The sequence below is a fragment of the Eschscholzia californica genome, unplaced genomic scaffold, assembly GCF_041429995.1.
Source record: "Eschscholzia californica isolate CP2 unplaced genomic scaffold, dmEscCali1.0.p SCAF_2, whole genome shotgun sequence".
NCBI lineage: Eukaryota > Viridiplantae > Streptophyta > Magnoliopsida > Ranunculales > Papaveraceae > Eschscholzia > Eschscholzia californica.
In genome coordinates, this window is record NW_028238309.1 from 1189650 (window position 1) to 1207648 (window position 17999).

The 17999-nt window shown below is 34.5% G+C and overlaps 1 protein-coding gene across 1 annotated transcript; it reads right to left on the bottom strand.

The window, feature by feature from the left end:
* Positions 1-9164: 9164 nt before the first annotated feature.
* On the bottom strand, positions 9165-13739 carry LOC147555050 (DUF21 domain-containing protein At4g14240-like). The gene is made up of 13 exons (XM_086663139.1): positions 13277-13739; positions 12942-13018; positions 12021-12104; positions 11798-11911; positions 11507-11590; positions 11298-11369; positions 11062-11129; positions 10703-10790; positions 10513-10586; positions 10058-10427; positions 9860-9906; positions 9703-9787; positions 9165-9465 (listed from the first exon to the last, which is right to left on the bottom strand). Exons 1-13 carry the CDS (start codon positions 13518-13520, stop codon positions 9397-9399), a joined length of 1476 nt encoding a protein of 491 aa, XP_086519265.1. The 5' UTR covers positions 13521-13739; the 3' UTR covers positions 9165-9396.
* Between the last annotated feature and the right edge of the window lie 4260 nt (positions 13740-17999).

Consider the following 17999-nt stretch of genomic DNA (forward strand, 5'->3'; position numbering starts at 1 on the left):
CATAGTCAGATATGTTTCCATTTGGATGAAGCTATTTATTTTTTTGATGTCAACATAGTCAGATATGTTTCCATTTGGATGAGGCTATTTATTTTTAGATGTCAACAAATTAAGATATGTTTCCATTTTGGATGAGTCAATTTCTTTTTGCATGTAAACATATTCAGATATGTTTCCATTTTGGATGAGGCTATTTATTTTTGGATGTCAATAGAGTCAGATATGTTTCCATTTGGATGAAGCTATTTATTTTTTTATGTCAACATAGTCAGATATGTTTCCATCTGGATCGGGCTATTTATTTTTCGATGTCAACAAAGTCAGATATGTTTCCATTTGGATGAGTCAAATTCTTTTTGGGTGTAAACATATTTAGATATATTTTGAAATACCTTAAATGTGTTACTTGCATACGAAATTTTGTCTGCATTAGCCAACATATGTCATGTTGTGCATATAGCATATTTTAGTATGTTCAGATAATAAGACCTATATTTTGTGAAACATTTTACTTTATTCAGATAATAAAATCTTTTATATGTTCTTCAAGGTTAAGGAGGAGCTGGAAGCAGAGAGTGAAGAAGAGACAAGATTGTTACAATTCAGTGAAAAGTTGGTTCTTCAAGTGAATATGGAAGACAATATAAAACTTGTCGAAGAAACTTAATATTTGGTGGAGCAATTTAATAGTTGCTTAGAGCATATCTAGATTTGTTTAGATAAATCTGTTTCTGTTGTTAACTGGTCTGAGAATGTATATTGAGGATCTTCATTTTGAAGTTAATTAATTAAAAGAGTAATTGGCTTATGATACTGGCATGAAAAACTTAATATTTGGTTGGAGCATATACTTAATATTTGCTTAACTTTGGTTGCGAATGTTTTTTTGGTCAAAACAAATTTTTAAGTTGTCAATTTTTCTTCATGCAAAAACTAATTTGATCGGAAATATTTCTGAGGTTGTAAATTTTCTTGGAGCATATATGAATTTGTTCGGAAACAAAAAATTATTGAGAACAAACAAAGATTTGTTCAAACAAATCTTTGAAGTTGTAAATTTTCTTCATGCAAAATCTAATTTGTTCGGAAATATGTTTGAGGTTGTAAAATTCCTTGGAGCATATATGAATTTGTTCGGGATTACAGAATTATTGAGAACAACCAAAGATTTGTTCAAACACCTTTTTGATGTTGAAAATTTGGTTGGAACAAAACCTAATTTGTTGGGAAATATTTTTGATGATATAATAATATACTCGAACACAAAACTAAATGTTAGGGAGTACAAAAATAAAAGTTAAAACATCTTAAAATTAGGTAGAAGGCAAAATAGATAATATTCATAAATTTCCTAATTTGTCTTCCATATTCACTTGAAAAACTAACTTTTCATATTCACTTGATGAACCAACTTTTCACTGAATTGTAACAATCTTGTCTCTTCTTCACTCTCTGGTTCCAGCTCCTCCTTAACCTTAAAGAACATATAAACGATTTTATTATCTGAACAAAGTAAAATATTTCACAAAATATATGACTTATTATCTGAACATATTAAAATATGCTTCATGCACAACAGGACAGATGTTGTCTAATGCAGACAAAGTTTCGTATGCAAATAACACATTTTAGGTATTTTAAAACATATCTGAATATGTTTACATCCAAAAAGAAATTGGCTCATCAAATGGAAACATGTCTGAATATGTTCACATCCAAAAAGGAATTGTTTCCGAAATTACCTGATTTGCTTTCAGCACATCAATTTCTTTGTCCAAACCTGCAAAGAAGTAAAATAAAACATGAAATCTGAAAAACATGAAACATCAACGAAAACATACAGATGAACAAGAAAGTTTTTATGTGAAAACCCCAGACAATATTTACTACCTATAAACACAACAAAATATGCTTCCGTAAACAGTAAATAATCTAAACAAAAAAGTTTATGTCAGTGAAATTGAAAATATGTTCAAGAAATTTATGAAAACAGAAATTTGGATTTTGATGGTAACAACTATAAAAATACAAAAAACATTTTTCAATTTGCTCATTGTATTAACATCGTGCTAACAACATATTCTAAAATGCTTAAAATACTTGTCAATTTGTCTGTTAAACATCAATATCTACTAAAACGTAATTTCTAGAGAGAGAACCCGAAAAATAGATCTAAGTTTGTACTTTTTGAATTCTTAAACAAAAAACTCTGTAAAAGTTGTTCACCATGCAAGAAATTAATTAATGAAGAAGTAATACTCAGATATGAAATTTCTAGAAACATCAAGAAAAACCTCATTAATGGTGTTTAAAATCTTTATGTTTCTGAAAGTTATGTGTTCACCATGGTGCCTGATCTGGTTGTAGGTCAAACTCCATATGCAAGTGTTGTAGAAAAAATGTCTTCAAATTAATATATATTCTGAGAACACATAACTTTATGTTTCTGAAAATGCGTTGGTTCGAAGACAAATCCTAACAAACTGACAAAAACAAATTCAAATGTAATGTTCTTAAAAGGAAGAGTTTTTATGTGAAAAACGCAGACAATATTTACTACCTATAAACACAACAATATATGCTTCTGTAAATTAACATTAAATAATTTGAACAAAAAGATTTGTGTTAGTGGAATTGGAAATATGTTCATGAAATATATGAAAACAGATAACATGAAATCACAACAAGGTGAAAACATGAGTATATACTTCCGAAAACAGAAAATACTCTAAACAAAGGAATTTGTGTTTGTGGAAGTGAAAATATGTTTCATGAAATTTATGAAAACTATACACATGAAAATTATGAAAACAGAAAACATATTGGACTTTTCTTAGGACATAACTTGTTGTGTCACAAAATTTGAGTGTAAAAACCAAACGAAATTTCATATAGACAAAGTTTAAAGAAAAAAAAATGGAAAACAAAATGAAGATGAAGAACAAAAAAGGTTTAATGAACAAAATATGGTTGAACAAAATATGGTTGAACAAAACATGGTGTTGGTGATAATGATGATGAAGATGAACACAAACTCTTTAAAAACTAAAGAAGGTTCATGGAACAAATCATGGTGTTGATGATAAAGATCATGAAGATGAAAAGAAAGTTTTATGAAACAAAAAAATAAAGAAGAAGAAAGTTTTATGATGTTTTAAGAAACGAAAATTTACAGAAGAAGATGAAGATGAGGGTTTATGAAACGAAAATTTACAGAAGAAGATGAGTGTCTATGATGTTTTAAGCAAAGTGCAAATAAGATGAAGATGAGGGTTTATGTTGTTTTAAGCAAAATGCAAAGAAGATGAAGATGAGGGTTTATGATGAAGATGAAGGGATGAAGATAAGGAAACTCTAACCTGTAAAACTTTCCGGATCCGTGTAGCTTAGTAGTTGTTAAGGAGATAGAGAGGAGAGAGAAAAATGGAAGGAAAGATTTCTTTCTCTTATGGAGGAGAGAGCAGATATAGGAGAGAGAAAATGGATGGAAAGTTTTGAAGAGGGAAAAAAAAAATTTTTGAGAAGGGAAAGAGGTATAAATGGAAGTAAAAAAAACTCAGGCATCTTCTCTTATATATATATAAAGGGTATAGTAGGGATTATTTAAAGTATGGGCTTCCTAGAGACGGGAAAAGTGACCTAGGGATCCGAAATTGGGTTGGATTAGGATTATTTTTGAAAAAATGGATTTTGCAAGTTATAATAATCTATGGTGGGCCAAATCCTAGTTATAGGGTCATTTTTTGGACTTTTAGGGTCCGTTTGATACGTGTGAAAATAAGGTGAGAAAATCGATTTTCGTACGAAAATCGATTTTCCACCGTTTGGTTGGGTCTAATAGTGGGAAAGTGCAATTCTTATGGGAAAAAATAGTTGGAAAAAGTCCTAAAACATTTTACGACGAAAAAGGTGAGAAAGGGCTTTTCTTACCCACACCATGTCGCGCTCTCTCTCCTCCCGTGAAAAAACTTGCGCTCCATCTCTCTCCCGCCTAAATTCTTCCATCTCCCGCGTAAGTTTCCCTAATCTTCAGACTTTCTTTTCCTTTATTAATCCCTTTTTCTCCCTCAATCCATTAAAAAAAACCCTAAATCTTTTGATTCCCTATTAATCACTTTCTCTCATTCAATCCATTAAAGGAGTCAAGAGAAGACAAATAGAGCAAGTAATAATCCCATCATTTTATCTCTAAACCTCTGTTCTTCATGATTGTTTTGTCATAATATATCAAAATCGAAAAGCAGTATACCCATTTGGATCAACTTTGATCAGCTTAGGTATTGTTCTTGGATTTTGATCAGCTATGATAGAAAAAGTTGTCGTAGGTCAAATGTTTTTATTTAGTATCAACAAGTAAGCAATATATCCAATGTATATTACAAACAAGTCAATGGTAAATCTATGAGCCAAATTTATAAGAGATTTTACAAAAAAAATCTTGAATACTTCTACCTTAGATGTATCAACAGTAAGCAACAAATCTAGCAAACAACTTAGATTATGATTTTGGTGGTTCTGAAATATTTCTATTTTGTTTTTATATTAGATTTGCACTATCATCTAGTAAGCAGTAAATCTAACACATACCTATCTTCATGAATTTGCAATACACATCTTTCTATCTTGTTTGTATCTTGTTGCTATATTAGTTTTGCAATAACCATATTTCCATTGGTATGAATTTATGAGAAATTTTTGCTTTTGGATGCTTATTAGGTGTTTGTTATATTTACTAAACCAATTTTTGGACTAGTATTTCAGAATTATGTGTCCTTAAGGTGTAGAAATTTTAAATATATGTGTTTGATTGATCTCATGTAGCCTAGATTATATTGAAGCCAGCTCTTATTTTTTTTTTTCCATGTATAACAGTTGTGGTTGATGAATATGGCTCAAATGCACCACCAACCCTTCGTAGATGGCAGCGGAAAAGGGAAACAACATGTGCGGTGGACTAATGAAATGGATAGACTCATGATTGATGTTCTGATTGAACAGCTTGCCCAGGGAAATAAAGGAGATAATGGATGGAAACAAGTTGCATATCATGCAGTATGTGGTAAGATAAAAGAATCAGTCGGCATAAATATTACAATAGGTAATATACGGAACCGACTTAAGACATGGCGGACACATCACTTAGCAGTAAAAGCGTTGATAGATCTCAGCGGGTTCGGAATTTGTCCTATTAATCATACACTTAAAGCCGATGATTCCGTGTGGTCCGACTATCTCAAGGTATGTTTTTATTCTTTTATGAAAACTATACTGTTGTGGTTTGTTTCGTACTTCTTTTTTTTATGTGTAAGCAAAAAAGAAGTATCGCCATGAGAACAAATGTGAGATTGGAGAGAGTATGCAGTGAGTGAAAGAGGTGGAGAAAATGTTTGTGTTTGTTATGTTCATCTTTTTTGTTTAATTTTTTGTCTAAGCAGGGAACAACACAAGTTGTTTTTGCTGGTTGTTGACTGTTCTTGAATGACATATACATTCTTACTTGTTTGTAATATCTTGCATGACAGGTTTAAAGTTAATTGTTAAGGGATACTGTTAAACAACAGTTTTGTTGACGCAAACATATCTTAATATAATGATGCTACTTCTTTACTTGTTTGTCATATTTTGTAGCACAGGTTCATCCTCAAGCTCAAAAGTATCGAAACATGAACTTAACAAACTGGGATGAGATTGCTTCACTAGTTGGCGCAGATCAAGCAACTGGATCATTTTCAATGACACCCGGACAAGCTGAAGTTGATATATCAGATGTTCCTGATACACCTATCTCTGGTCCCAGTATGGAAGAAGTGGGCATTGATGATGTTACGAGTGACTCACCTACGCCAACTCCTCACTCAGAGTCTCCTACTTCCCATGTTCAAGTCGGAGAAAAATGAAAAAGAAACAAACCAAACAATGTTGAAAAAGAATCATCGATGATAGAATTGACGACTTCTTTCAAAACCATTGCAAACCATATAGCTGAAAGGTACAAGAAGCCTGACCCCGAGGAGTTATTGACGTCTCTACGCAAGCTTTCACATATAGATGCCGCCTTACGTGTGAAACTAGTTGAAGCTCTTGGGCAAAATGACACAATGACAAAGATATTTTTCATGATGGACGAGGTAGAACAACTTGAATGGTGCAAGCTACGGTTTGGGTCGTGATACTTTCTGAAGAATAGTTTTGGTATGAGATGCTTATGGTACTAGTTTGTGGTGGAAATACACAATACTTTTTGTAGTTTTTTGTGAATAGGTATGTAGCATTTTGTGCATAGGACAATGTCATATGATAGGTGTGCTACCTGAATAGCATTAGCCTGAAAAACTACGTTACTATGAATACTAGTATTTAATCTAAATGTTTATTTTGTTATGTCTAAATTCATATGTTGTTACATTACTAGTATTTAATCTAAATGTCTATCTTGCGGATCAATGTCGATTCATATACTAAAATGGTGATCTCGGAAAATGTTGTGTAATAATCTAAAATCGAAATCGAAGGGCTTATTGATAATCTAAAACCTTCGAATGAATAGGACTTCATCCCGCATATTGTGTTATAATCTAAAATCGAAGGGCTTATGTGACGGAAGGTTTGTAACAATTGAAGAACAAGTTGCAATGTTCCTCTTTGTTATCGGCCATGACGTCAAGAATCGAAATGGAAACTTAATTTTTATTCGTTCAGGAGAGACAGTAAGTCGTTATTTTAATCAACCCATGGTGCATGAGAGTAGGAACTTCATATTTTGTTTCACTACTTCACAATTTTACCAAAAACTTGAATTTGAATTTCTCGCGAAAATTCAGGGTTGTATCAAACGCTTAAATTTGCATTTTACCATGTTAAAATGACTTTCTTTCCTGTGAGAAAGAAAACGATTTTCTTACTCGGACTTTCTAACGTATCAAACGGACCCTTAAGTAAAAATTTCGTCCCGTACTTTTCCAAATCAAAAGTATGAATCCTACGTCTAATCGGGGAAGTTTATATGATCAAAGCTTTGTCTTTAAGATATCATGAGGTAGGTGAAGAAAAAAAAATCATTATCCACTCGGCCGTTACAAAAAGTTTTCTCTACAGAAGACGTCACGTTCTAGCGGGGAACTTTAAAATAATTTAGGTACCTGGGAGTTTAGTTTATTCTCTTTCGAAATGTGAATACTTGTTAATTTCTACTGTCAAGATGTCTACCAAACGAATGTTAAGCATTTGTATCATCAAGGTTCGACTTCCGCATCAATTTAGTTGTTTGTTTTAAGTATATTGATATTATTGAACATAGATGTAGTCAATATTATTGAACATAGATGTAGTCGAATCAAATGACCTTTTGTAAGATTGTCTTAATTAAACCAAATTTTGCGCCCCTAAACGTATTTGTTGAACCAGTCCAAAATGTTTTGGCCGGCTTCTGTAGCTGATCTCACAACTGCTCCGTCAGTATCGTTGTATCTCAGACTCCATCCATGTCCTACTCCAGAAAATATTTTCACAAAGCTCTGTATCTGCACATATTATAAATCATCTTAGTTTCTAACTAGACTAAAACATACTTATCACATAACAAGAAATAGATTAAATAACCAGATCAAAGATTTGTATATTGAGGTTAAAACTAATTAAAGAAAACTAACTGCGGGATGATCTTTCAACCAACTTTCGTAAGTCCTCTGAGGATTAGGAACATAAGCATCCCATTATAGAAATCAGGAGCTACGACATAGTATCCCGCAACTGCAATCTTATCAACTAGTTTCCTTCACAAGTACATGATCGAAACATATGTTAACCTTTGTCTACGAACAAAAAAAAGTTGGTAAGAATTAGGCATGTACCTTAAATTGGGTTTTTCGTATCCTGCAAAAACTTAGTCAGGCGAAAAGAAAAGTTAAAAAATATAAAAAGATAGAACAGGTAAGAAAAAAGATAGAAGAAACTACAAAAATAAACTTACTCCAGATCTAAATAGAAATCAATTGTCCATCTAGACTGAAAAAGTCTATCAAGATAAGAGAGATTTTTTTTTTTAATTTGATGTTAAACAGGAATCATATGAAATCTGCTTGAAGTACTGTCAGGATTTTCAAATCAAATTTCTTTCTTTGTCTATAACATCTAAAGGCCCATGAACTATTACAATCTAAATTCGGAAAAAGAAAAATATTAAAACTACACCAAAAAATGCTCTAAGAACAAATGGCAACAAGAATTGTAAACAACACATACAGCGAGGAAAAGCTGGACAAAATATTTGACCAAAATCCAATGTGGACGACTAGATTTTACCCGACAGATAACATAGGACGAAATCTCGTTGGCCCGACCATTTAGAGAGAGAGAAACGACCCAACCAATGAGGGTAGGTCACATCTGCTAGGGACTAGGGTTGCCTTCTTTTTTTAGGCCATTTATCACTGCTTAAGTTTATTTAGATTTAGAATTTGTTTGAAAAAAAAAATTATTTTGAATTATCACTTGTATATATCTTCCAGATTTTAGAAACAAGATCGTGACCTAAATTTTCTTTTTTAAGCTGAAAGTTTTAAGGTAGAAAACTTTTTCTTTTGGTTGAAAAAAGGTATCAAACTTACACTGTCCCCGGTCTTTCAATTTTTAGAAAATAGAAGAAGAAAAGAATGAAGAGAGAACAAATTACAGTGCGATTTTGAGATCGGCAAAATTCCCTTCAAAGTTCAAAGCCTATAGCACGGAATTTTCCTTCAAAATGTTGTTTTGCATATCTAAAAATAGAACTCGGGCTCAAGAGTTAAAAATTCCTCATGGGAGTGTTACGAATCTTGATCGGAAAGTAACTTTACATGAACAGTCTGAATTTTGTGTAACTCTGAAAGAATATCCTCTAAAATTGGAGGCTATATAGTACATGAATTTTCTTCGCACGCCGGTTTGAATTTATAAACATTGATCATTTATACTACCCAAACATTTGACAGCATTTTCCAACTGAAATGGAATATTACTACCAAAATCGTACCGTACCTCCTTTCTCTAATTTGCTTTTAATCTGATTTCTAGAGTAAACTTGACAACCCATTGTTCTATTTTGCTTCTAAATCTGAAAAGAAAAGGAAAGTGTGGTCTGGTTTCTCATACAGGTTGAAAGTAGCTCATAAGTAGACAGTAAGTAGTTCTCAGAAACCATTATATTGATGAAAATGACCAAAACTCGAGTAACCATCATATCTTCAATAACAAAGGCAACCCGACCCCCTCCCTTTCCCGAAAAATAATAGAAACTAATAGTAAAACACATATGAAAATAATGAGAATTTTCCTCTTAACGGAGGGTTCCAAGGGGAGCGGGTGGTATCAGAATTTTCTTTTCATTTTGTCTTTTTTATTTAATTCGCTTTCTCCCCTTTATCTGTTCCCATGAAGGAGAGGATCTGCAAGATTTCCTTTTCTTTGCCCTTGCTTGTTTTGGCCACCCTGAGATGAAATGATATAAAACAATGTCAAACACCCAGTAAACGGATTAATGGATTTGATTAGAAGACACGGATAATACACACACACACGAGCAGACTCACACATGCGCTCGCGCACGCACACACACACACACACACACACGCACACACACACACACACACACACACATATATATACATATATTTAAGTAGAATTCTTAAAAGATCGGAGTTCAGAAGAAGAAGCTATGCAACTTACTTGTTCTTTTTGGGTGGTAATTATCCTCCGAGCAGGTGGTGCTCGTGCAACTGATGAAGCAGCAGCTGCTGCTACAACTCGTATCCTAAATAAAAACATAGCCCATGTTACAAACCATATAATTACCAGTTTATTCGAGAAATTTATCCTACAGTACCTCTTGTGCACATCAACATATTCATCCGTCTCATCTACAATCTCCTCCTGCCATCGGAAACAATACAAACATGTCAAACTGGGAGCCGAAAAATAAGTAAAATTAAAAGGAATCATGATGACAGAAATTGGGTTTAATGGTCAAGAGAGAGCCATTTGTAGGAGAGCAAACAAGGGTAGTAAGAGCAGAGCAGATTACTTGCAGTAGTTCTTCAAACACATCCTCCAGAGTGATGATGCCAATGACATCTCCATCTTCAATATCCTCCGATGAATATGGAAACCCATTTGTAGTCTGACCATTTTGTTGAAAAAAGACTTGTCGAGCAGAGTTGACGGAGTTGGGAACCTTCCCAATGTCAAGGATAGTGTTTTCTGATTCTTTGTCCTGTGTGGGAAGCAAAGGAGTTGTTAATTTTAAATCTCCTTGAAATTGTTTGCTTTCATGGAATTCTTCTCGTCCATTAAGATTCTTGGTTGTTCCTTTAGCCTTCACTACAGCTGCCATATGACTGCTCCCTTTTTGAAATTCATTCAGTATATCATATAGAGGCAAATCAGCTGGAACCCTAGGAAAATGATTCTAGTATGTTAACATTATAGTACATAATAACATAATGAAGTATAAGAAAATGAAAGTCGAATGGACTTTACCTCGGAATTTTACGGATGGAAACAGCGCTGACTGGGGTCTCTGTTTCAGCACGAATTGTCAGAAGACTTTTCACCTAATTCCAACAAATAAAAGAAAAGGAGATACCAGTATTACCATTCCGCCTAACTTTTTTATACCAAAAATGCAATAACAAATTAACAATGACGATCTTTAGGTGATTGAACCCACCAGCAGAATTCCAATAACATTTCTTGGGTTTCCAGAATAGACAGGAACTCGACTATGCCCCCGAGCAAGAATCTTTCCAATTGCTTCCCTAAGATAACAAAATGAATATTTCATGTATTATTCACCACCTTTGGTGTAAGCCGACCGACTTGGGTTTTGACCTCCTCTTTTAGGGATTCCACTGTAAATTGGGAGGCGTCGATTGTTACCCGTCATGGTGTATTGTCCCTCACTCCCTTGTACAAAGGCTGTTGGAATTCTTCTATTTTACGTTATTTCTTAACAAAAAATTGTGAGGAATTTGGGGAGAGGTTATAGCTCTATATTCACAAATATAAGAGAATCTAAGCAAAACTCACCAGTCCAATTTTGAATTCACATTCAATGAAAATGTCGATTCAATAGGTGTCATTGCCTCCTCAGCAGTCTGTTCATAAAAGAAGCATCCTCATACTCCAGAATCAAATCGCAACAGAATCTCCAGAAAAGGTGATATCGAAGGATGAAATTAAGATGTATAAAATGAAAATTTCAACTTGAGCAAATAAAGAGTAAAATTCATGGCTCATCATGATATGTATCCACTAACGCAAACCTTTTCAGTTAAATCCAGTGCTCCACTAATAATTGTAGTCTCGTCATGGGTTAGCTCACCGCCCTTACCAGCCTAAATAGAAAAACAAACATATTATCTAATGAACGAATGCCGAAAGAACCTCTGGTCTAGCTCTAGCGTGTCCACGAAATTGTTATATACCGCAATCTTTCCTATGTTATCTATGCTTCCAAATCAAGTGAGCTTACCTCTTGACCGTGGATAGAGACAAGGGCTTTCAACTGAGCCCGTCGGAATAGTGCTTCATGATGTCCTAAAACCCGGTCTAGAACCTGTAGGTGATTCAACAAATAACTGAACTTGGAAAACACATAACATTCATGAGCTGACACTTCACATTAATCAACTCATGTACGACGGTATAGAAGGAAACAAGCAAAAAAATATCATTTAGACCCGCGCGACATAGACAAAGGTAGTCATCCCTGAAATGTAAGGCAACAAATAAACTATCATATCAGGCAATCCATTTATCTTACCCGTCCAATAGGATAAGATATTGGATAGCAAATTATCATAAGAATACGCACAAGCCAAACAAAATTTGCACCAACAGCTAGGCCATATCTCGTACATATCGCTTGAGGAATTACCTGACACAATTGTCGAAGATAATATTACTAACAAATTCACTTTCATCCAAATACACTATTTCTTCGCCTGTATATAGTAGACCCACCATGACTTGGAAAAGAACATTACCTCTCCGAACGCTAGAACAAATGTTACAGACAGCACAACAGCAACAAATGGGTGGAATATTCTATCCAAAAATATAGGAAGAGCCTAAACATTGCCAGAAGTATCCCCAAAATCAGTAAGCGGAAAAGAACTACATTGTAAACCAAGAAATTGTATTATAAAGTCGAATGGCAGAATTAACAGTATAAGTTGGTATGAATAATATATTACTATGAAAGCTCATTCATGAGTCTTGGGAGCCTCACGAAAAGAAAAAACCGAACTACAATTGGAATGCTCTATCTTTTCCTCATATCTTTACACATCTATCTAAGGAAATCGAGGGGAAGTTTATATTGATCTTTAAGTAATTCGAAACATCTATCTAAGGAAATCGAGGGGAAGTTCATATCTTTACACATCTATCTAAGGAAATCGAGGGGAAGTTTATATTGATCTTTAAGTAATTCGAAACAACCAATAATTAGATATGAGTAGTATGAACTGTATTAACATACACTTTTACTTTGAGTTTATCAATCCACCTAACCCCATGTAATTTTTCTCAATTACTCAAAGCTTTCGTAACACCTTAAGGCTTAGCAGTTATCGATAAGCCGGTGGTTTTGCTCAAGCCCATCAGGCACGCTCCTCCGAGAAAGCGACAAGGCATACTAGACGCTTCTCCGAGAAAGCGACGAGGCATACTAGACGTTCCTCCAAGAAAGCGACGAGGCGTACTAGACGCTCCACCGAAGGCTCCGCCCCAAGCCTTAGTAGTTACCGATAAACTCGAGCACGCACCTATAGCTCAGGCAGTTATCGATAAACTAGAGCACACACCTATAGCCTTCGGCTCTAGACGCTCTCCTGAGCAATGTGGGACTATTACAGATTTACTTTCTAGCAAACTAACTAAGGTCTTCTATCCGGCGAGTTTACCTCCATTGCACAAGCATTACATAAAAGCAAAGTCACAAGAAGCTGATGTTGTTTTCGAACAACTGGAAAGATAATAGCTGCATCAATCAAGATAAGGGAAACAAAATCAATTTCATGAACCCATTACTAGAATCCAAAAACTAACAAGAAAAGGTAATTCATATAGACAAATTGAATTGCAAATCCATGATTTACCCATTACTTCAAAATCCAAATTGTGTCATAAAAAGGTGAGAAAACATCAAAATCACATTAGAAAATCTCATATTTTGATTCCCCATTTGCTCAAACACAAGAAATTGCAAAAAATTTACTAGAAGAAAAAGAATGGGAACCTGCTTGTTTCTTTTCAGTGGAAGAACCACTTCTCTTAAGAATTTCAAGGTCAACAAGACCAAGAGACATTAACCCTAGAGTAAGACCAGACATGATTCCAGCAAAAAGAACAAGAAAACATGAAATCCCAGCATAAGTGAACCACCAAACACTTCCAAAGGGAATATCATCATCTGTTGCTTCAAAATCCAAACTTTTACTAGTCATCAGTCGAGCTACTGTTGCTGCATTGAAGATCATCATCTCTTCTTCTTCTTCTTCTTCTTCCTTAGAAATTACAGAAGAGAGAGAAAGAGAGTTTTAGAGAAAGAGAAACGGAATGGGGCACAGTAGAAATATCGTGAGGCACCACCCACCAATGCTAAAAATGTTGCAAGGGGAGGACAAGATAGAGTAAACATATTATCGCTGACACAAATCTTAAGTTATTTGTCGTGATTGGATGATTAGTGGATCAGTATCATTTGTCGTGATTAGGTGTTTAGTGGGTTAAAATCATTGAGAGCACGAACCGTAACAATCAAAATAAGTTTTTTTTTTTTTGTTCTCTATCATTTTTCACACAAAATTTCGAAAGTTAACGATGACCGAAAGTAATTTCGTCAGGGACATCTTTACCCTTTTTCGACGAAGAAAGAGAAAGGAAGAGAGAAAGAGAAGGGAGGAGAGAGAGAAATGGGTGGTTGTAGTTGGTGGTGGCTGGTGGTTATAGTCGAAGGTGGTAGCGGTGAAGATAAGATGAAGATGGTAAATGCAAACTTGTTAAGTTACTCGAAACTTGGGCTTCTCTAAGTCAGTTAGACTCTTTTCTGATTAACCGAAGTCTAATTCCTCATAACCGAGAGTGAAGGCTCTAAAGTGCTTACCCAACATACATTGTACTATGTATAACTAAGTTTATTACACTAAGGTGTAGGGCATAATGTCACGGTTGAAAAAGAAATCTTTAGAACTCACTTTCTCTACCGATGTCGGGCGAAGTTTTATTTTATTTTGTATGTCCCATTTTATGTTATATATACAAATTTTGGCTTGAAAATATTTTTGGTGGGATGACATCAAGCCAATAATATTTTTGCACAGTCTATTCGTAATTTTGGTTTGACAAATTCGTCAAAAATTGACAAACACCAACAAGATAAAACAACAAAATAAGGTTCCATTCCATTGTTTTCGAGATTTGAAATTGTATATCTCCCCATAATATTGAGAATGAACAGATAGATGATCTTGTGTTAAGTTGTCGTTCAAAAGTTGAAACCTGAAAAAGAAAATCGTTAGATTCGAAGAAATTAGTAAATAATTACTTAACTACAGATCCTTTCTCTGTGTCAAGCCGTCAACCACGAAGAAGATTGTATTTCATATAAAATCATTAGTTTTGAAGAATTTGGTAAATAATAAGAAAAAAAACTTGTATTAAAATGAACAAAAATGATAAATGAATTGATAACTCCTAAACATAACTTAATGCAGTTTGAGGAAAGATTAAACTCATCAACATTAGAAGTTATCACCAAATTTTTTAATCCAAGACCCTTGTAGAAAACAACAATTTAGGTGATTTTTTGACATTCTTTTTTCATTATCTTGGACAAAGAAAGCGAGTAAATCTGTTCTTGACTAGTGATCCGACAATGTTTAAAACAAGAACGTTCGGAATAATCATCTTTGATAGCAGTGGGGCATTTCACTGAACTCGTAAATCCCTTTTGCACATTGTATAATTTAAAAACACATCTTCCCTTATCTTTCTCCATCCAACATATTAAAATATCATCACCAAAACCCACAATATGGATCTTCTTGCCACGAGGCACAGAAGAACTTATTATAAACGACTCCTCTCTCCATATTTGCTCATTATCTTTCTCCATTAATGTATATATTTTAAGGTTTTCATAGATTCTCGTATGAAAATGTTCAAACTCATATTTTGGCTCTCCTGGTTGCAAATATGCAATGCAATAATTTCCCTTAAACTCTATATTATGAAGAACACATCCCTCACTATCGCGCGAAATGTACTCTGGTATCTTAATTACGTGAAAAGTCTCCTTGTTGATATCGAAACGTACCCTTTGACGAGCTTCTTTAGTCGGCCAATATAGAAATCCATTACAAAACAAAGCGACGTACAACTCAATTTTACCGGGGTAAAAATCATTGAGTATTCTTAATAACTTAGGAGGAACAACACAAGGGATTTTTCGCCATGAATCATCGGTTCCTAAGGAAAAGACCATGCAATTAGACTTACTAAAGCATACCAACTTATATTCTTCAGTTGCAGAAGCATAACCGAATCCAAAGCAGTATTGATCTAGATAAGGAAAGGATATGGTACTGATTTCACAACTAGTAGGGTTGCAAATCTCTATACTCTTATTAAGTTTGATATAGAAACAAACCAAACCATTACAAGAACCAATCAATTCTCTTCTATACCCAATACTATTGAAATCTTGTACACTAGTAAGCTCATTGTTGTCATCACAATCTTTTTCTTTCAAAGAAAAGAACTTGACTAGCCCACTTACACTTAAATGGGGTTCATGGACCTCGATTCCACCAATGAAATTGACTATCAAACGAGGTTTGCTTTTCGATCCAAGAAGTTGAAGATAATTATTGATCAAATTGAACCATGATTTACGAACATATAACTGTATTTAATCACATACTGACCTGAAGAAACCCTAGATATTATATCTAGAAATATTTCATCCGGAAGAAGATCAAAAGGACTAATAATCCTCCCTTTCTCTGATCGACCCTTTTTTCGAGGACATGTTGGCGGTCTGATTGTTTCTAGCTGAATGTGTTAATTCTTGTTCAGTTTCTAGAGTTCAATAACCCTAAAAACCTAAAGTTATCACCTTTACGAAATCAGAAACCAATGAAGTTCTTAATGATTTAGGAAATAATATACTAATTCAATTTGTATTAGGAAAATATATTTTATGCCCTGCCCATTAACCGAATTCAAGTAAAATTGGTCAACTAGAAACGTACCTTGAATGAGAACCCTAATTGATGGGGGAAAATTAGAGTTTTGGGGGTTTTCTTCTCAACTCTCTGGCTAGCTCATCGAGATAGCAAAAATGGCGCCAAGGATTTGTACCAATTAAAGGAATCACCAAGGCACAGGCTGAGGTAGGTTATAATTGGGTTGGGTTTGGGGAGTCCCGCAAATGGTAGCAGAGCTGAGGCTGGAGCGTCATCTGACATCGAGGATTGTTATAGTGTCACATTGCTCGAGAGAGTGTCCAGAGCCTGGACTATACATGGACACTCGAGATTAGTAAGAGTTCTTTTGGGTGGACTCGTGAAGCCTTCGCTTATAAATCAATTAAGTTCATGTGGGTGTTTAGTTCAAATTGGTTGTGGAGGAGGAAGGTGGTTACTTTGTAAGCGTGAGAGTCTCACCTCTTGAGCCAGTTTTTTGGGTGAGATAGGTCACAGTGACTTGGCGGCAAGTAAGGCACAAATACCACACCACAAATGATATCAGAGCTCAAACTTAGTGTGATTTAAGCCTCCGGTTATTAATGTCCACAATTTCTAGAAAATTGTTAAAAACACTCCGCCCATGAATCTCACAACATTCTTTCCGTCTATTTCAGTTATTAAACAATTGACAGTAATATAAAACTGTTTGAACACCAATGAAAGAAGGAAGAGAAAAAAAGAAGAGAAGAAATTTGTTTCTGTATATTATTTCTATTGAGACATTACACTTCTTATATAGGATAGTTATCCTTATTGAGAAAAATATATTTAGTAACAAATAATGTGGTAATATATTGGTGATTTGTGAGCAAGGATATCAAGAATAAATGGTAATCAAGAATATACGGTAATTAATCCATTACCACATATTCTTGATTTTAGTAACAAATGTCAACACTCCCCCTCAAGTTGGCGCATATATATCACACATGCCCAACTTGTCCACAAACTTTTTAAGCACTTGATTAGATACGCTTTTGGTGAGTATATCAACTAGTTGGTCTTCAGATCGAATCTTTGGAAGTTCTACTGTCTTTTCGTCAAGTTTTTCTTTAATGAAGAACCTATCAACCTCGACATGTTTGGTTCTATCATGTTGAACCGGATTATGAGCTATATCACATGCTGCTTTGTTGTCACAATAAAGTTGGATAGGATCTTCTAGGGGGTACCCTAAATCCTGTAAGAGATTTTTCAGCCAAAGTGCTTCGCGAATACCTAAAGCCATTCCTCTATATTCTGATTCCGCACTAGAACGTGCAACAACATTTTGTTTCTTGCTTCTCCATGTCACTAAGTTTCCCCCTACGAAAGAGAAATATCCTGAAGTTGATCTTCTATCATCAACTGCTCCTGCCCAGTCAGCATCAGTATAAATTTTGATATCTCTTTTATTTGTATTTTTGGAGAATAAAATTCCTTTTCCCGGAGCAGATTTAAGATACCTCAAAATTCGCATAACAGCATTCATATGTTGCTCTCCTGGATTATGCATGAATTGACTGACGACACTTAGAGCATATGCAAGATCAGGTCTTGTGTGGCCGAGATACATTAATCTTCCAACAGGTCTTTGGTATCTCCCCCTGTCGACAGGCACTTGATTTGTCTCAATACACAATTTTTGATTTTCTTCTAATGGAGTCTCCACTGGCTGGCTGGCAGTCATACCTGTTTCTTGTAATAAATCTAATGCATACTTTCTTTGGG